Source organism: Silurus meridionalis, chromosome 11, assembly GCF_014805685.1.
Source record: "Silurus meridionalis isolate SWU-2019-XX chromosome 11, ASM1480568v1, whole genome shotgun sequence".
Lineage (NCBI taxonomy): Eukaryota > Metazoa > Chordata > Actinopteri > Siluriformes > Siluridae > Silurus > Silurus meridionalis.
In genome coordinates this window covers 14,796,016-14,816,709 of record NC_060894.1, presented here as the reverse complement: position 1 = coordinate 14,816,709, position 20,694 = coordinate 14,796,016, and the positions used below count along the sequence as shown (strand labels likewise).

At 36.2% G+C, this 20,694-nt stretch overlaps 2 protein-coding genes across 7 annotated transcripts; one reads left to right on the top strand and one right to left on the bottom strand.

Moving 5' to 3' along the window:
* Positions 1 to 262: 262 nt before the first annotated feature.
* cct8 (chaperonin containing TCP1, subunit 8 (theta)) lies at positions 263 to 9,644 on the bottom strand. Of its 2 annotated transcripts, XM_046861200.1 has the most exons (16): positions 9,476 to 9,644; positions 8,394 to 8,484; positions 8,223 to 8,302; positions 6,521 to 6,670; positions 5,775 to 5,955; positions 5,574 to 5,635; positions 5,323 to 5,460; positions 3,718 to 3,896; positions 3,558 to 3,624; positions 3,385 to 3,472; positions 2,997 to 3,112; positions 2,808 to 2,879; positions 2,376 to 2,540; positions 2,152 to 2,271; positions 1,678 to 1,809; positions 263 to 502 (listed from the first exon to the last, which is right to left on the bottom strand). In XM_046861200.1, the coding sequence occupies exons 1-15, from the start codon at positions 9,533 to 9,535 to the stop codon at positions 1,702 to 1,704; spliced, it is 1,677 nt and encodes a 558-aa protein (XP_046717156.1). In that variant the 5' UTR covers positions 9,536 to 9,644; the 3' UTR covers positions 263 to 502; positions 1,678 to 1,701. The 2 variants fall into 2 exon arrangements, with proteins under 2 accessions (XP_046717156.1, XP_046717158.1); XM_046861202.1 differs by lacking the exon at positions 1,678 to 1,809.
* Positions 9,645 to 11,937: 2,293 nt separating this feature from the next.
* Positions 11,938 to 20,156, top strand: map3k7cl (map3k7 C-terminal like). 5 transcript variants are annotated; one of them, XM_046861609.1, is made up of 7 exons: positions 11,938 to 12,209; positions 12,299 to 12,324; positions 12,463 to 12,597; positions 12,682 to 12,764; positions 14,558 to 14,616; positions 16,962 to 17,077; positions 19,425 to 20,156. In XM_046861609.1, the coding sequence occupies exons 4-7, from the start codon at positions 12,689 to 12,691 to the stop codon at positions 19,603 to 19,605; spliced, it is 432 nt and encodes a 143-aa protein (XP_046717565.1). In that variant the 5' UTR covers positions 11,938 to 12,209; positions 12,299 to 12,324; positions 12,463 to 12,597; positions 12,682 to 12,688; the 3' UTR covers positions 19,606 to 20,156. The 5 variants fall into 5 exon arrangements, with proteins under 5 accessions (XP_046717565.1, XP_046717567.1, XP_046717566.1 ...); XM_046861611.1 differs by lacking the exon at positions 12,299 to 12,324 and having other exon boundaries at positions 12,558 to 12,597; XM_046861610.1 differs by lacking the exon at positions 12,299 to 12,324 and having other exon boundaries at positions 12,479 to 12,597.
* Positions 20,157 to 20,694: the final 538 nt, after the last annotated feature.

Genomic DNA, 20,694 nt, shown 5'->3' with positions numbered 1-20,694 from the left:
AATTCTATTCATGTTCGAATTAAATGACCCAAACCACGTACCTGGATGGAATATTAAAATAGGTTTGTGCTTGCATAGATGAAAGCTTAATTATTGAAAAACAGCTAATCATGCAAAATAAATTAATGCATCGTTGAATCCAGATATGTTCACTTTGCTCCTTAAATCAACAGAGAAAATTACTTGGCAAATTGACTTCAGAGAAAAGGTTTTTGAAGAAAAAACAAAGTGAAAGAAGGACAAACAGTAAACACAAACACGATGACAGCTCAAGTGCCATTTATTGGGACCAGAAAAACTAGAGCCATCCCTTTCTGTTCACATGAATGAAACAAAACCTCATTCTAAAGCAACAAAATAACAAAACAAGTGTTGATATTAAATAAACAGTCGAAATGTTTTAAGTGGTGAAGCAGGACATGAAGCCGACTTATTCATCCTCGTCCCAGTCCTTCTTCTCCGGTGGAGCTTTAGGTCCTCCTGCTGGTTTAGCCATGATAATCTGTACAGAGAAGACACAATCTTAGCACTCATACACCTTATAATGTACAGTACCTGTCAAAAGTACAGACACACTGTCTCCTTTTATGTTTTTCATTTTTATTATTTGCAATGTTCATTAATACTGAAGACATCGAAACTACCAAAAAACTTTTGTTTACTTTCCTTTTTTTGTTTTGCAAAATGTGTTTTATATTGTAGGTTGTCCAAAGTAGCTACATTTAGCTTTTGATAGGCAGCTTGGCACACTCATGCAATCTCTCATCAGATTCATGAGGTAGTCACCTGAAATGGTTTTCAGTTCACAGGTGTGTCTAGTGAAGAGTTAATTTGTTCAATTTCTTGCCTTCTTGATGTGCTTTACACAATCATTTTTCTTGTACAAAGGAAAGGATGAGCACAGTGTGAATAGCCCTATTAGTGCTACTACAACTACGGTACATATTCATATTATGGCAAAAAACACAGTCAAGTAAATAGGAAAGACCAGTCCAGAAGAGGAAGCCCAAGAGCTACCTCTGCTGCAGAGGATAAGTTTAATCACCAGCCTCAGAAACCATTGATTACATAAATGCTTCCGAGTTCAAGTCTGATGAAACTATGTTTACTACATAATTCAGTACTTCTTTCATCATTATCTTTTATAGTTTGCAGGTCTTCAGCATTAATGTACAATGCTGTACAACAATAATAATAATAAATAAAAGGAGAAAGTGTCCAAACAGTCTGTTAACTACATCTAACTGGGGAGGAATGCTTCAGTTCATGCAACATGCAATCCTCCTGTGCCAGTACATCATGTTCAATTTCAACATGGTGATACATAGTGACAGATTAGTACAGTGCCATCCAAAATTCCAAAAAAAAAAAAAGTGAGTTTAAATTAGTATCAACCATCAATGATATATCTATTTTTCTTTCAAATGCAGTTAGAAATTCCTCTGACATAATCCTTCTCTGAGACAGTGAACAATATAACCCAAAGTGTAGACTTCATTAAAGTAAGAAACGAATCCAGTGTAATATTTTTCACAATGACTGGGTCACCACTGTGCTGCTTCAAATAGTGACATTCTAGAGAAAAACATGGTGCAGTCGAAACGGTAAGTGTGTTCATGCAATTCCATCCAGCACTCCCACACTGCAGTTGTTAAGCACACAAAGTAACAGGGGCACCTGTCCCATATCTGGGCTTTCTGATCAATGATGGGTGTCAAATTTATCAGGCGCCTCGTCCCATTCGTCTTTGTCCCAGTGGCCTTGCTGTTTGGGAGCTTTGGGGCCCCCAGCTGGTTTCGCCATTATGATCTGACACAGTACATGTTAAAAATCTGTTGACACTTTGGCTCAAAAACAATAGTATGTTTCCCAAAAATGATTTTCTATATTTCCATGGCTGTTCTAAGATGCAGAGATGCAATTCTATATAAAAGCTATAACAATTTTATAATCAATTTAATAATCTCATGATGTGAAAGGTCATGAAACTAGGAGAATGTATGATGTGTCACTTATCTGAGTCTATAAGTGAGTGAAATGGAATATGGTACTCAGATTTTTCAGTCTTGTCATGCTGTACAAAAATACTGCCATATGGATGTGCACTGATAAATATAGTTTGTGGCTAAAGAGTGTGAAGTAGCAGCTGACCTGATCAACCCGGAGGATAGTGATGGCAGCGTTTGTGGCCAATTTGATGCCCCAGTATTTGACCAGGTAGGGGTCCAGAATGCCTGCCTCAAGCATGTCCTTCACTACAGGCCCTTCACCCTATCAAATAATCAAAATAATCAGTTTACATTAACAACATTAAGTCCAATAAAAATACAAGCAACCCAACACAATAAGCTTTTGTTCAGAGACTGCACTCTCACCTCAATATCAAAGCCCATATTTTTGTTTCCCTCGTGGTGAACCGCGTACAGTTTGGAGATCAACTCGTTTCCCTTCACGCCAGAATTTTCTGCCAAAGCGCGTGGCACGGCCTCAAAAGCCTCTGCAAATTTCTTAATGGAGTACTGCTCCAGACCTGGGCAAGTCTGAAAAGGAAAAAAAAAAAAAAAAAAACACGTAAAGCCACGGTGCTGGAACAAGTGATCGTCCGGATCATAGTGAACTATGTTTTGTTTGCTGTTATTTCGATCAAATATCTAGACAATTAATTTTTTTTATCTAATTAAACTACTTTCAAAAACCTTTTCTGTTTACTTAAAAATATATTCTATAATTTGCCCTTTAGTCTAATGCAACATCTGAGGTCTTTAAAATGAAAATATGAAAGTGAATGCTTTTAGGCAGTGACTTACCTCTCCATAGGACATGATCTGTTTAGCCAGTTCAATTTCAGTAGCACCAGCACCAGGACACAGCCGCTTGTCCTAGGAATAAATTAAAATAAATAAATAAACAAACTACATTAAAATCTGTTCTGAACCATTGATTTGACTGTAGCCATAAAATATGACAATATAAATCAAATATCTGAACAGACTTACCCTGACAAGGACCTTAAATGTGTTCACCCCATCATCAATGGCTCGTTCAATGTCATCCATCAGGTTGTCTGTGGAGCCCCGAATCACCAAGGTCGAAATGGCTCCATCTTCTTTGTCTGTTATTACAGAAAAATACAATAAATCAAAATCCCAATTACGTATAAAATGCAATGATATCCCCAAAAAATCATGGGAAAATAAATATATTGGGTTTTGGGATATTTACTTTACAGAAAAAAAAAGCCAAAATTAATCAATTTCCTGATTTTTTTTTTTTTGTGAGCCCAAAGTAGCTCCTGCTTAAAAACAAACAAACAAAAAAAACTGTTAAATAGGATTAATCAAGTTGCACAATGATCACAGGCTATACATCTGTAAATGATCTCACCGTGTTTGAACACAACAACCTGTGTGTCTCCGACTTCAGCCAGGTAAACGCTGTTACAGTGTCCCATTTCTTCTGGAGTGGGTACAGTCTGACAACACACAAAAAGTAAATTAAAAATAAAAGCAGAAAAACAAAAATCCAAGGTTTTAGAGCTGACTAAGAAGAATCCTTACCATTCTGGGCAGAGCTACAGCACCAACAGTTTTACATAGCCTTCTAAGATCCCACTTGGAGTTGAGCCTTGATGGACACAAATAAAAAATCTTGTCAAATTGCATACACAAAACCTTACGCTTATATAGTCTTTAGAAGCGGGCAATTGAAGGCTCTCACCGGACTACCATGAGTTGGTACTTGTTGGCATAGTGCAATGCCATGTCTGCCACTTTGCCCCCAGTTACGACCACATTAGCTCCAGCATCAGCAATGGCCTTCAACTGTGTTTCCATCAGGTTCTCCTCGCCTTGGCTAAAGTTCATCAGCTCCTCAGCGTTCTTTATCAGCACTGTACCCTGAGGAATGCACACAACACCAAGGTGAGCATTTTCCTACCGATATACCCTATGTCCCTCCTCTGAACATGTCCAAACCATCTCAATCTCGCCTCCCTCGCTGTCTCCAAAACGCCTTACATGCGCTGTCCCTCTAATAAACTCGTTTCTAATATACCAGTAATATACCAGTATTAAATGGAGATTTACATCAGAAATCTGTCACACGTTTGTAAATTAAAATTGGATTAAACCAATATATGATATATATAGACTACCACAGACAACAGCAGACTTGCCATAATAAAAACAGAATTAGCTTTTTAAAATGTGAAAGTTTGCATTACACATACAAACCAGTTAAATGTTTGGATATACAGATTATAAAATATAACACATAAAAGGATTTTTTTTATGTTCTTACTAAATTCTACTATTTTTTAATATGCTTAATTGACAAAATTATAACAATGCATTATGACACTGCATCCTAATGCAAAAATGTGACCTCAGGAAATGGTTTACCTTGAGGACCACAATATTTTATTTATTAAGCAAGTAATGCAGTTGCACTGTACCAATGTGTGCAACCAATAATTTTAAAATATACAGACAGCACATTGGTCATGTGATCACATTTATTCATGAAAAGCATGCAAGATAATCTGAACTTAAACATTGTCCAATAGGGCACAGACTATGAACTGCAATGATGCATTATATACTAAACAGTTAAACAAATATGTTGCAAAGGTTAAAAAAGGCACTTCGGTAGCTTTTAAACAACATAAAATGCCACAAATCGGCCACTTTAGCCAACGTTGGAGCTCTATGTCTGATATGGACCTAATAATGTTTTAGGGTATCCTTTTCATAGTCTCCAGACACTGTTTAATAAAAATTTCTGGAGAAAAAGTAAAAATTATTTTAAGAAAATACAAACCTACAGTGTGTGTGTGTGTGTGTGTGTGTGTATTATTTATATTTTATATATATATATATATATATATATATATATATATATATATATATATATATATATATATATATATATATATATATATATATATATATATATATATATATATATATATATATATTAATCCTTTTTAATTTTAATATTTCTTTTTACAATAAACCAACAATTTGAGATTACTTTTATAGACAAAAAAAAAATTAATTCTGCAGTGTTTGATACAATATTATAGCTGGAGTCTTTCGATTACAAAGTTTTTTTTTACATTTCGTTAAAAAAACATTGAGAATCAAACCGAGATGCCAGTATTCTGAACATTACAAAGTAAACATATATGGAAAAGAAATACATTTATATGTAGACATTGTCATTGCATATTAGAAACAAATATTAAGTCTTTATCAAAATGTCTTAAAATGGGTTAAATATAGCATATATATTTCATAGATAGCATTTAGACAATACACTCACCTTGGTCTCAGTAACCATGGAGTCAAATGGACAAGAAAACACAACTATCTTTGCATCTTTAACTGATGTGACGTCTCCTTCAGTTTCCTTCTTAAAGACCATACCATGCAGCATTGATGAGGCCTGCAGCCCACAACCCTACATAAACACAGTCAACATTTTAATAGCTAATAAGCCATTGACAGTAACCAAAACATCAACTGTCATATAGTCATAACTATAGACAAATTTATAGATTTTGTGTTACTCACCAAAATCTTGCAAACTCTCACACAATCGACATTAAAATTGCCAGACTCTGGGAAGATTGATACTGTGTGATAAAAATAAAAAAAAAAATAAAAAAAATGCAGTTAATACAGGTAATGAAGAGATCACGAAGGCAAGCAAGTACAGACACATTACACACTAAAAGTTGAGATGAGTGTTCAAATTCTAAATAAGACTCTCACCACAGGCTTGTGCGATAAGGTCAGCGAGGAAGTCTTCATTTCCATACTGTTTGCTCATCACAGCTGTACGGATCATGGCTTTAGCCTCATTCAGGTCATGCAGGTTCTTAGCAGAGGCGCAGACACACTCTGGCAGAATTTCCAAAGCCTTCTTACAGGCCATTTCGTAACCCTCAATGACCTAAGGAGGGACAGAGGAGGACAGAATCAACTGTACTGTGAGACTCTAATATGCACCGAGTGACAAACAGCTTAGCCATAAAATCTTTTCACAATAACTGCACATCAAACTATCATTAAATGTCCATTAGACAGCCAGCACAAAATGAGAGGAAGAGCAGGTAGATTACATTACAGTCACAGCATTTATGAGAGCTTTGCTGTTGCTTTGTTTTAATGCAACATTTAAACAGCAAAGTTAAACAAAATAAGGTAAAGAAAATTCTACATTTTCGCATATCTGATAAGATTTTCTCTTCACCTGTCTGTTTATTAAAAGCAAACTACACCATTTTTTTTAATTCTTGGTTTAGTGTTGCCATGCCCTTTTTGTAACATTACCAGCAATAGTCTGAACATGAATAGCATAGCCATTTCCATCTTCCAATGTACTTTCAAATTCCTTTAGAGAAGCCTGTCCATGCATTTGCTCAGTGTAAATTGTATCACTGTCATCTATCTAATATCTATCTATCTATCTCTCTCTTTTTTTATACAACAGATCACTTCAAATTTCATCCCCTCACCGCCGTCACAGAGAGTCCCATTCGTAGCAGTTCCTCTGCCATCTCGAGCAGAGCGCCAGCGAATACCAAGACAAAGTTGGTCCCATCCCCAACTTCCTGCTCCTGCATGTGGGATGCCATAACAACCATCTTTGCAGCTGGGTGCTGGACCTTTAAGAGAAAGACATAACATAGGGTATTAGACTTTATAGCATTGTTGAAATCAAAGTAAAAAAATATCGGACTACCGATAAGCTTCAGGACAAACGGTGCATGCAGTTTTTAAACATATACTTGACTGCTGCTATTGCTGTTTTGCACAACCGTTTGTGCTTACATTGTGTTTATTTACAAGTACACTTTTATACAGTTCTCTTTTCCACACTGTACTGTCCTGTATATATAGGTTTACTGGCGGTGCTATTTTGTGCGTTTGTCCTACACTGTTTTATCTGCACTGTTTGCACCAGGTTGCGCACAATGCACTTTATGTGGCCAAGACAATTTACTTTAGTTCTTAGCGCCATGTTCTTGTAGCACTATTGTTTTATGTAGCACCAGGGTCCTGGAGAATTGTCATTTCACTGTGTACTGAGTCAGCTATATATGGTTGAAATGACAAAATCTTCTTGACTTGATATTGATGTTTATTGTTTTATCTCCATAAACTTCTTTATAACGACACCAGTGTCAGGTGCAAAAGTAGTGTAATAATGAACAAAGGGGGCAACACTAGTAATATAATAAAACATTTACTAACAACACACGCCATCTACCTCAACCAATGCGCTGTAGTTATTTATGTCCCTGTGAAGGTAACATTCATTATAAAATAATTTTACCAAATAATCGGCAGTGATCGTTGAATGCTGGAACTATTGGCAAATTCATACCGATAAGTTTTTTCAGGTAGTGTCCGTTACTGTAGCGGCTCAGTTATGAAAGCGACCTCTAGAGCTGAATCACTGATACCACATGCTGTTTGTTTTTACACGAGAGACTGCGAACTGTACGGAGAGCTTTATATTATATTCATTATTTATCATTTATTCATTAAATAATTTATATTCATTAATATATTTAATATTAATTTATTTTCTTTAACATAATTCATTTTATGATTCATCCATCGGCAAGTACGATCCAACCTAATGGTATCTGTAAAACCCACTATCGGTCGACCTCTAATTGCTGTGGTATGCTGAGGAAATCTCTCACTTTTCTTAAGGGCTTATTATTTTAAAAAGGTGATTCATGAGCCTTTTACTGTTTGCTTAAAGGCATTGTAAACTGCTGTTCGGCATTAATAATACACCCTGATATTTTCATCTTTTAACATCATGTCTTTTTGCACCAAATTATAGACAGTAGCACCAATAAGCAGTATCGGTAAGAATAAAAATTTAAACGATAACCATTCCTAGTCTTCAGTGCATGTTTGAAGCAAGATTCAACCTCAACCCTGAACAAATAAAGTGTTAACCAATAACACAGTGTTAAGCCACAGTGCCCCCTAGGTAAAAAAACAAAGAATTCATTATTGCATGTGCAAAAAAACAAAAACATCACTCTCATCACCTCGATTCACCTGAGCACATCTGGCACAATGACTTTGCACATTCATTATAGATCACCTTATAGATCTATCAATTTCCTAAAGTAATCGATTTGAGTCTTGTAAAGGCTATGGGCAGGAGACAAATCTTATGTCATCCAAACTCACCTCAAGCTCTCTCAGAATGGTGGCAGCATCATTGGTGACCAGGAGCTTGTCTAAATGGTTGATGACCATTTTGTTCATGCCTGGCAAAATACACAAGAATACCGACATTAAGAACAATTGCACAAGTTAGAATAGCATTCAAAATCTGGAAGTAGGGAACGAGTCAGTCACCATTGGGTCCATATGCAGTTCTTGTGGTCTGTGCCAGTTCCTTGCATGCCTGGATATTTCTAAAAACAGCTTCCTCCAGACCTGAATAATGCTGAATAGAGGAAAATAAAGGCAGAAGACACCTTCAGAACGAGACTTCAAATTTTACATCACATAGATCACAAGCCTATTTAGGAAAAAATTTGACATGACACAATAGAAGTTAAAAGTGGTAAATAAGGACCACCCCTTTGTCACATGTACGTTACACTATAGTGAAAATATTTCTTTGCACATCCCAGTGATGTTAGAAAGGGTCAGACATGATACCACACCACTGGAGCACAGAGGGTTAAGGGCCATGCTAAAGGGCCCAAGAGTGGCAGCCTGGCAATACCGAGGCTTGAACCCTCAACCACTGACCCAGAGCCGGTAACACTGCTCTCTGCAATGATATCGTTATATATTATTTAACAAATTACCAAAGAAGAAACAAAAGTAAATTTTTTTAAATGTTAATGTGTCAATTGGTCACGTGGTTCCCCCCCTCTTACATCACAGATAGAGTACAGATTACAGGCAGCCCTTCACACAATGTCTCCTAATTTGGTTAAAGAACAAAAGAATAAATAAGAATATTAATTATAAACCTAGCGGTACAATGCGTTGCAATATGTTTTCTATAGCACAAAAAAGATTGCATTAGTAAGTATACCAATAAATCAAAAGGAATGCTTTATTTCATATTTCGGCAGACTAGCATTACTGTCACGATGAGCAGTTAGCAGGCTAGCTAGGTTGCCGGCTGATGCACATGCTCAAGGAGCCACCCAGCTAATTCAACAAAAAACATGTTATTAAAAATTATCTACATTTCATGGGTTTTAAAGAAAACATGGCGTCGTATAGTCGTATAAACGAATAAATCGAGTTATTGAGTTATATAATTTGTGATATCAGTAACTATGACTGCGGAGCCCGTGTGTTCTAGAAATCTCCACCCACATGATTCAGGCTAACAGGCTAACATGTTAGCTAGCTGTTAAGCGCAAACCGCAATGCCGCTCATATACTTATAATACAAATTATTATTTTATTTTTACCTTCGCGCCATCCTTTAACATCTGGGCAAAGCCCGGCGCTTTTGGGACGTGAAGAGCCATGTTTCAGCGTCTGAACAGCCCCGAGAAGAGAAAAATCTGAACTGGATGCTGCGAGAAGCCGCTCCTCAAGGCAATGCACGCAGCTAAGAAAAGGCTGAGCAACTGTCGATAGCAGAGTCATAGATTATCCTCCTCATAGGCCAGATAGAAGATCACCGATAACATCACACGTTATCTCCACTCTGTTAGCACTGCCCAGAACTTCAATTATGATGTCATTTTAGCCTAAAATACAATATAATATATTTCTACAAACAATTATAAACTATTCTTATCCCGGGCTTACATTTTGCCATAGGAGCAACCTTATGCTTTCCTCATGTAGTTTTTCATTTTAAAAATTCAAAAAAGATTTTTTTGTTTACAAATATTATTATTATTATTATTAGTAGTAGTAGTAGTAGTAGTAGTAGTAGTAGTAGTAGTAGTATTGTTGTTGTTGTTATTGTTGTTAATATTTTTATAACTGAAAATGTATTTTCCATCTAATTGCCTCTTATTATCATTTATTCCTTTCTGTTCTATATTTACTATTTCAAACAATGATTGAAACCTTATAATGGTCTGTATAATGGGAAATTCTTTTGTTTATTGCCTGGACAGAAAGTCACTTGAACAAAAACAGCTGCCAAATGAAAAAATGTGAATGCAAATGCATTATTATTATTTTCAAATATATTATTTAATATTATTTAATATTTAATATTTAATATTCATGTTTGGCCAGCTGTTTTGGTTTTGCAATATAATAAGTGCCATGTCAATAAGGAAGTGGTGGTTTAGTGGTTAAGGTGGTGGAATACTTATTTAAGGGTGGATGGTTCAAGCCCCAGCACTGCTAAGATGCCACTGTTGGTCTCTTGAGCAAGGCCCTTAACCCTCTCTGCACTGTGGGTGCTCTATTATAGCTGCTCCTGCACTATGACCCCAGGATCCTAATAAGCTGGGATATCTGATACTATGCTATAATGTATATGTGACAAAGTCTCTTTCTTATATTTAAAATAAAATATTATTAAGCAAAAACAAAACTAAAGGAACAAAACAAAACCAAAGGCAATCCACTTTTTTTTCTCTCATGGCCTTAGTATAAAACTCTTTATTATTAGACGGTTATAATAGTCAGTAATTGTCCTTCCATTCCTATACATGTATACAGAGTATGTCTATGTATAAAACTCTTACTTTTAAAAAAAACACCAAAAAATAACACTACACGCTGCATCTGCAAAGCCAACAGCATTGTGAACGACCCCACACACTCTTCACTATTCTACCATCAGGAAAGTGTTGTGCAACAGTTTTTTCCCTCAAGCCATCAGGCTCATCAACACACAGAACTGAACTGTACAAAACACACACATACACACTCACTCAACTGTGTATTACTGAACTGTACAACCTGAACTCAATACACACTCATTACTCATCTTAATCCATTCCACCAACCATATTATATTTACATTATATTTATATTTAATCGTATTATACTGTTTACATGCTGTTTTTCACCTCTCGACTGCTGTTACTGCTGTTTTTTGCACAACATTGTGTTTATTTTAACAAATACACACTTGTTTATAGTCCTCTAGGTTGCACACAGTGCACTTTATGTGGCGAGGACACTAACTTTAGTCCTCGCTCTGTGTTCTGTTATGTAGCTACATGTTGTGTGATGTAGCTATCTGTTGTGTGATGTAGCTCTATGTTGTGTGATGTAGCTATCTGTTGTGTGATGTAGCTCTATGTTGTGTGATGTAGCTATCTGTTGTGTGATGTAGCTCTATGTTGTGTGATGTAGCTCTATGTTGTGTGATGTAGCTATCTGTTGTGTGATGTAGCTATCTGTTGTGTGATGTAGCTCTATGTTGTGTGATGTCACTCTATGTTGTTTGATGTCGCTCTATGTTGTGTGATGTAGCTTTATGTTGTTTTATGTAGCTCCGGGGTTCTGGAGGAACATTGTTTCATTTTAATGTGTACTGCATCAGCTATATATGGTAGAAATGACAATAAAAGCTTCTTGACTTGACTTGATTCGACATAGTACACACCCAGTGGTAGGAGTTGGAACTGTTTATGTTAGATATTTAGTAAATAAAAAGAAAGAAAGGAAAGAAGAAAGGAAGGATTAGTCATTCATTTGCTTAAAACAGTTTTATTTTAAAACAATGGCATCACTTGGCTGATATGTGTGTGTGTGTGTGTGTGTGTGTGTGTGTGTGTGTGTGTGTGTGTGTGTGTGTGTCTGTTACTGATCACTGATTGGAACAAAGGACATTTTTCTTGCCTAAAGTCATGCGTCCAAGCCTTTTAACTGGCACTGGTGAAGGGGGTGTATCTGGAGTCTAAGTGGGCAGTGTACTCTCTTTCTCTCTCTCTCTCTCTCTCTCTCTCTCTCACACACACACACACACACACACACACACACACAAGGACACACAGACACTCACACGCACACACAAATCTGCCATGCTTCTAAAGAGCAGCCGAGATGATCCTTGTGAAAACAGTCTTCTTCTCCTCTCTGGCCCTCATTAACTGGCCCAGATGATTGTATGACAAGCTCACTGTGGAAAGCTCTGACACATCTTGCACGCTTTTCCTGTAGCAGGAGTCCACTTGAACCTCTCTAAGTTTAAGGACTTTCTCGAAAGCAAGCATTTGTTGCCAGGTAAGTTAAAAATCCTCTCTCTATATATCCATAACCATAATACTTTAAAGCTGGAGCAACAGAATTTGACAGATTTTCTCTATTTTCAGACTTTTATGTGGTGTTTCTTCTGCAGGTGCTTTGATATATTTTTTTATTGTAAAAGCCAACATGTTTCTGTGTATATAAATGGTTGTAGTTACTGTGAAAAATACATCTCGTGTAAACCGATTATATTTATCTCATTCATAAATGCACCTGGTTTAAATGATAGAAAATGCTTTGGTCAGTGCAAAGACAGTGGAGACGTGTGACCTCACCCTCTGGCTCGGAGGGGCTCTACCTCTAATTGTTTAATCCCTGATGCAGCTTTGGGCACATGATGAAATCCTGTCATTGCCCCTGAGAGGTGAATGATCTCACATTACAGACGTGTATTAATGGAAACTCGCTTTATGCCCCCTATCTTGTCATACTTCTCTCCCTCCCGCAGGGAATAAATGATCACCTCGGCAAGACGAATCACCAGAGACAAACCTGAAGTCCAAATCTCCTTCAGCCTTGATGAGTCCTCAGGTACGTTGCTTTGTTTAGGTTTGACATTTATAGGAGTTACTCATCTGTAAGGCTTTAAAAAGGGTTTTGTCCTCTCAAACACCCAGTACTCCCCCTCCATCCCCACCCCCATAATCAGCAATGGCATACATTGCATGCCTCCCACCAAAACAGCAACCCACAAAAGCCTGCACAAAGCCCTTCTCGTGCTGGATCCATTTTAACTTTTGTCATTCTTTTCAGTAAAACAGGTGCTCCCTCTATTTCCGTCTATCACTGGCATCTTACTAACAAACTATCTATCTAGACACAAAGCCTATCTGGTCCCTGCTGTCAAAGTGTTTTACAGCTATTCAGGCGAATGTTTGGATGGCAGCTGCAGCATCAAGTTTCCTCTTTAATACCTCACTGCTGTGAGATTCACTCATTTGCTTTTATAACACTGGCCTATATTTAAAGGTGCTTAGCACTTCGTCCTCCATTGCTGATATGAACCTCAGATCTTAGCCTCAGTTTATGTTTAAAGACAGGCAGGCAAACACACAGATCATGCTGACACAACTAGGAATTCACTACACAGCTTAAGTGAGTTCTCTGTGATCTTACTGAGCAAGCATCTGTTTTTCAGGGTGGATCCACAAGTCATTTTACCTCCTTTTTCCCTTTTACAAGCATCTGAAGTTGTACAAAGACTTTGTTTTCTTTTTGAGTTGAGGCCATTTCAGCATGTTTTTAAGACTTTAAAAGCCTATACATTTTAATAGCATAGTAGAGTGACAACAGCAAGCGCCCGAATCTTCAACATTGGGAATTACCTCATCCCTACTCATGTCTTAATCGAGTTGAAATGCGATATCAGGCAGTAGTTGAAACTGGTGGCCAATTCTGCTTGTGTATATCTTGCTTATAATTAGTCCCATGATCAATGTGTGACCACACCCCATTTTTAGCTGGATGCATCAGAGGATTCCCGACTTGTGTACCCTGGCTACGTATGCACATAAGTTACGTGATTGCAACCAGTGTAGACAACTCGTCTGTCATAGACCTCGTTAAAGGCGGCTCATCGTCAGGTATCCAGGAGATACTAAGGACCAATCTGTCTGCTCAAGCTTTAGTTCATGTGGACCAGACTGACAGGTGTTTGCTGATGTTCCCCACTCAATGATAGAAAAACAGGCCTGTGGTTTCTATAAACATAGCCAAGCTGAAAAAAACTCAGTTGTTGGTTTGGCACTTAGTTTTATAATTAGCAATGATTTAATTACTTAAGCTGTGACAGACGTAACCAGGAGCCTCTGTGTATGCTCTGTATGTGGGAAGGGGCAAAGGAGGACATGCAGAATCAGCTCTGGCATTTAGTATGTTTCTAAAAGGGTATCTGGCCACTGAACAAAATTAGAGTCATTACAATTTGTAAAATGTTGTTTTGAACCAATAACTATAGCATTAATGCTTTATAGTTCCAAGAAATGCGATTTGATTGAGTTTGAGTTTCTGTCCATTTGGAATTTTTACACGTTCTACCCATGCAAACATAGATGTCCTCTGGATTCTGATTATTTACATGTCCCCAAAACATTAATGTAGGTGGACTATTCGTGATATACTGCTTCTAAATGTGAATGAGAGTTTGTGTGTGTCTGTGTGCGTCTGTGTGCATGGTGCCCTGTGATAGACTGTTGTTTCATGCAAAGTTGCACTGAGTGTTCACCAGATCCAATGCAACCCTGACCAACAGCCAATACTTGCCATTCATTCATACTTCCCCAATAGACAGACAATGCTAAACTGACTGTCTTTATTTTTTACAGAGCTGACCGATGCAGAGGATCAATTTCCATCTTTCCCTGACCTTGAGCAACGGCTGCAGGTAAATCTCCTTGAAGACAGTGATATATTTTATATTTTTGCAAATCATATTTCTGCAGTTTGGCTGTTTTTTGGTCATTAGAAATAGGTTTTATGAATAGAGAGTAAAACTGATAGAAGAACTGCAAAGCAGACATTGTAATACACAATACAGTTTGAACACAAGAGGGCAGTAGGTTGTGTTTTAGTATAGCAGTTCTTAAATGAAAAGCATGAGCTTTTTTGTTTTTTTTTTGTCCCCACACCTTTCGAGAACCACTATCCTAATAGTAGTAATTATAACTGAAACTGAAGTAATTAGAATTGGAAAATTGAAATAAAAAGTAGTATTAAACACTTTTATTATGAAGTATTGAATTCCAACTATATAAAGCCAGGGATTGTTCTTTATAATTTGTTTGTTTTACTATACAACCTTTTTTAGACTTACTTACTATCATGACTTTATTTCATAATCGTCTAAATGAAAACTGTACATAACCAACCATTAAATTCAGTTACATGTTGAGTGAGTCAACTCAAGAGGCTTTTATTGTCATTTCTACTATACACAGTGTTACACAGTACACAGTAAAAACGAGACAATGTTCCTCCAGAACACTGGTGCTACACTAAACAACAACATAGAGCTACAACACACAACATAAAGCTACATAAAGTGCTTTTTACACACACACAGACAGACAGGCAACACAAGACAACAAAAGACAACACAAGACAGTGTGGAACAATACACATAACACAGGATAGCGCTGACCAGCAGTGACTACTATTACACAACACACATTTCAATGGCTTCTGAATGAACTTCCTGTAACATACAGCAGATTTTTTAACATACTTCCAAAAGATATTTTTTCAACTGCTGTTTTAATGATAGAGATGTAATGCATTGTCCAACATGTGAGTAAAACAATCTCGGAGTAGAATTGAGATCTGGTGACAGTAGAAGCCATTGCATATATTATACTATTTCCACATACTCATATGTACTGGAAAACACTGCTATTGGAAAATATTTCATTGGATGGGTGATCATTTAGAATAACTTTGCATTGATTTGCAGTAAGACTTTTTTTTTACCTAAAAACAAAGTTGTACTTTGTACCATATGACACATGGTCTGGCTCCTCTAAAGATTTATTTGTATTATCTTTACAGGGAGTTTCCCCTCTGACACCATTGCTATTAGCTTGCTCATTAGGGACTAACTTTTAGGGACTAATTTATAAATAAAATTTTCATATTCATAATTTATTTATTTCTGTAAAACTGCTTTGTGACAGTGTCCCTTGTTAAAAGCATTACACAAATAAAGTTGAAATGGATTGAGGAGCCAGGAGGCTGAACAAAAAAACGTTTTTTTTTTTTTTAACACTGCTAAGTAGAATATTATGAACAAACTTAACACAAAGAAAGTTACTGGAATAGAGGAACTGTGGAGCTGGAAAAAGAGGAAGTAGATAACCACACAACGTCAAATGGGAATGTAAAACAAAGGGAAACAAGAGATGCGTAGAGCAAATCACTATGCCTGCAGTACGTCAAGAAGATCCCATAACTCCTTACATTTGTTTTTCAGCAAAAGATAACTCCATTGTGTCAGATTTAATGTCCTATATAATCCTGTATTGCCAATTTTTCCTAGAATTCAAACCAGCAGCTTTATTACCTACTGTAGCTTTATTACATATATGTATTAGTTAAGGATGCTCTTCATCATTATACAGAAAGAAGAATTAGTACCTATAAATATAAATATATAATATAAGTAAATATATTTGCTGTAAGATAGAGGGCACTTTAAAAAATTGCAGAAGTGATATTTTTGAGGAGTTGGGTATGAGTCATCCTGAAAGCAGAAGTCCTAAAACCTTTTTACCAGCAGTTTTCTACACAATCTATTGGGACCTGTAACTGGTCAGCTGGTTGATATAATGGAAAGTGATAGTTTCTGGGGGATTTTCGTTTTTTGGGCACCCAGACTTGTTCAGCACTAGTTTTGTGGACAGCTATTTAAATAAAAAAGTCCAAACATGGAACAGAAACACAAGCAGGCAGAAACCACAGCAGTGAGTGGGATATACTTTATTCTTTGTTGTCTGCTATGTGGTTAGTGTTTGAATTTACTCCAACTCTCATGTCATCTTCCTTAAATAAAGATTAAAAAACATATTTAAAAACTTGTTTCTGGTAGACTGGTGGATGCCTACTTTCGATTTACTGTCTATCATCATATCATATAATCGACATCACTACTTATCTGTGTGACTTCATTGTGTCCTTTTTTATTTCACATTGAATGTATGATGGAGTGTTGGTTTTGTGTCCCCTGTATTTCTGCAGCCAGTGTTGCCATGTCAGTCTCTAAAGGAGTCTGTCCAAGTCTACCGAGACCATTGCAGAATGGCGAAAGAGTTTCACCAGGTTAAAACAGAGATCGCTCTGCTGGAAGACAGAAAGTAAGTGTGAAGGCTGAGAGTAGGGAAAACCCTGCCACTGTACATGGAAAGCTAATTTTCCGCTTTACAAACCACTCATTCCTGTGTGCACACAAGCAGCAAGCTAAAAAGTTGCTGAAAAGTTTCATAAGGGAACAGGGACAAGAACAATTTCAGATTCTATTAAAGTTTATTTCAGAGATTCCGTGATGCAACATGGTTTGGTGCTCTTCCTCAGGACACATTCCCTTTTGAGTGACATGGGGGATTTCCTTACAAGTCATGCTGTGCTCGGTAAAAATAGGCCTGTGTAATTGACAGGCTATTACATGCTACATTGTGGCATGCAACAGTGGTTTTTTTTTTATAATGGCTTGTGTTGCCTGTACCAATCAGATCATGATTTCTTTATATTTAAATGAAGTTAGCATGTGCTTCAGGAATTCTTTATAGAAGTGATAAAGTGATAAAAAACATGTAGTCATTTGGACAAAAAGAATTTAATCGATCTGATCTATTTATAATATACTAACCTAGGGTGAGAGATATAGTGTAATTTCCCACAATAGCTTCTCCGTTTGCCTTTTTGATTTATTTTTTATTAAACCTGGTGGAATTGTAATATCTTGTAGGTCAAAATATCATGCAATCATTGTTTAAATGTTACAATAAATCACTAACCTATTTTATACCACAGCGTTGTTCAATTCTTAAATTGGGGTCAGAAGATGTTGCATGCGCCTGATAAACCCTGCAGGGTTTCATTAGAATCACATGTTGTGTGAATTTGTTTGTTATAATGCACTTGCTCTTTCTAGGGTAACAGCTCATTTACTGAGACATGCATGGCAAGTGATCTACATTATCTATAACTAATAATAAAATGGGTAAAAAGTGTTAATTTTTTTACTAAGAAAATGGATAGTTGTTGATACGGTGGCGCTTACTAAAAGGAGACACCAGGCAAGTGTCTGTGCTTTGGTTTCCTTACTATCATATATTTAAGAATGTAATGACTATCAATGATTAAGAGTGCCCTTTTTATCGTAAAAACTGTGGTTATTTTACTGGAACTCCCTGCTACTGTATCCACCCATGATGTGGTGCTCAAAGGTACAAACATTGGCAGTTTCACTGACTGGCTGCCTGCCATGTGAGCATACTTTACTGGAACAGGAAGTGGTTTCAAAGGTGTAGAAACATTACATTACAGCATTTGGCAGAACTTCATTTTCCAGACTGACTTGAAATGATCTTTTTTATACTACTAAGCAGCTGAGGGTTTAGGATCTTGCTCAAGGGCCCAGGAGTTGCACTTAGATTTGAATTCACAAACTTTCACTCTGAGGTCGTGGTATTTTAAATGTAGAACATGAGTGTACACTTCACTTGTGCACAGTCTGCAAATATGTGTCACATGTGTATGTTTAGTGGGTGTAAATAAATATGGTTTAATTAGCAGATCATAGGTATTTGACTTTCATTGTTGTTTTAAATAAAGGAATAGCAGAGATGCTTTCAGGAGTAAAAAAAAAGGCAGAGAAATTATATTTTAGTGATTGTTGAAGTCGAAATTATATTTAATTAAAAGAGTGAGCATCCAGTAAAATGTATTAAGTATAAAGTAAAAAAGTATAAACACTAGCAATTTCCAAATGCATTAAAAAAAAAAAAAAAAGGTAGATGTTTTAAATGATGAAGTTAAATAACAGCAAGTTTCAATGTAAAATGAACCTTATGGCTTATCTGAAATGCAGGTGCATGTAGCCAATAAATAAATCAGAAGTAGTAAATCATATATATTGCTAGCATGACTTGCTAAACTAATCATCTTACTAGAATCTAATTCAATTCAATTTTCTAATTAAATTAGAAAATAAAACAGGGTAACTTAGTTAATTTTTGGCAGTAAACATTAGAAAGTTGGTGAAACTTAACTTGCCATGCTTTTCTCATATGAATTCATGATAAAGTATCCAGCTGGGTTTATCTGAGTCTCTGCTTACTGAAACATATTCAAACATTTTATGGAGGTAGGGCCAGGCTAATAGCTATAGCATCATTTATGTTATGTAACATGAGATAATCAGCTCAGATGATGAATTGGCATGAGTCTTGATGGGGTTAATGAAGATTTATTCATCTTAATTAGATTAGATTAGATTAGATTAGATTAGATTAGATTAAACATTGTCATTGTGCAAGATACCTGTGCAGAGCCTGTGAATGCAGTAATGAATGTGAATGGATGAATCATTGTAAAGTGTGTTACCTCAGGAATGAATTAATTTAATAGTTTTCAACTAAACAGTTGTTAAACTATTTTCCTCCCTTGTTCTTTGTGTATGCTTGTTTATCCTCACCTCAGAAGGGAGCTGATAGCTGAACTGGCTGAGGATGAGAAGGTGACGTTGGAGATCGCTCGGCTGGAGGAAGAGTTTCGCCTTTTAACAGAGGAGAACCGTACCCTTGTCACCATGTACACAGAGCGGACTCAGCAGCTTGCAATTCTGCACACAGTCAATCAGAAAAGGCCGGGTTCCTCGTGACACTTAGCCTTTTGTGTCATAGTCCGAATGAATATGCATTGCAAATGAAGATTTTTTCTTTCCTTTTGATCCTTCTTATCATTGTTCTTAACATACAATGTGCATTTTACATGTCATCATGATGTTTGAATCCACAACTGCAGTTCACAATAGTGAGCATTATATGCAGTAGTGTGAGGTCAAGATCAGTACAGTGGAAAAGGGAGTAAGAAGAGCAAATCTTTGAGATAACTGTATCAGGTTTGAAACTTTTTCACCTGCTAAAGAGGGAGAATGAGTTACTAGCATTTATTGTTTGTAATACAGATCTTAAAATTCTAGGCAACTGTTTAAGTAAATAAAGGGTTTTAATCTGGATTTACATGAAAATGGGTATAGTTAGTTGTGTTCTGAGATGATTAGTAGTAAAAATTGTAATGAGTTAATACTGATCTGTGCAAGAAGCACTTTTTGGGGTCTGTAATGGAAAACCAATAGATCTGTTATATGGGCTTGGATTTGAGGCTTGGACATTGTGTGTGTGTGTGTGTGTGTGTGTGTGTGTGTGTGTGTGTGTGTGTGAATATATATATATATATATATATATATATATATATATATATATATATATATATATATATATATATATATATGTATATATATGTATATATATGTGTGTACGTGTAAAATTTTGCCATTAAATAAAAAAGCAAGTTTTTCTTTAATATTACTCTGCCACAATGGTATGTAGAGTAAAAGCTTCAATAAAAGTGCAAGCTAAATGTTAACCATGAATAAATTCATTAAAATAAAAATGGGATAATTACAAATATAGCTACAGTTAAATGTATCGCATATAAACTCTGTCATTAATTACATTTAAGATAAAGGTTTTCACCCCAAGTTTCCCAAAAACCTGCGATACGGTGTAAAATGTACAAATAAATATATAAATAAAAGTTTGCAATGATTTGCAAAATCTTATAAACTCATATTTTATTCTCATAAAACATATAAATGAGGTAGTATACCATTTTGAAGAAATAATAAGGCAAATTTTAATATGATGGCTGCAACATGTCTCAAACAAGTTGGGACATGGCCATGTTT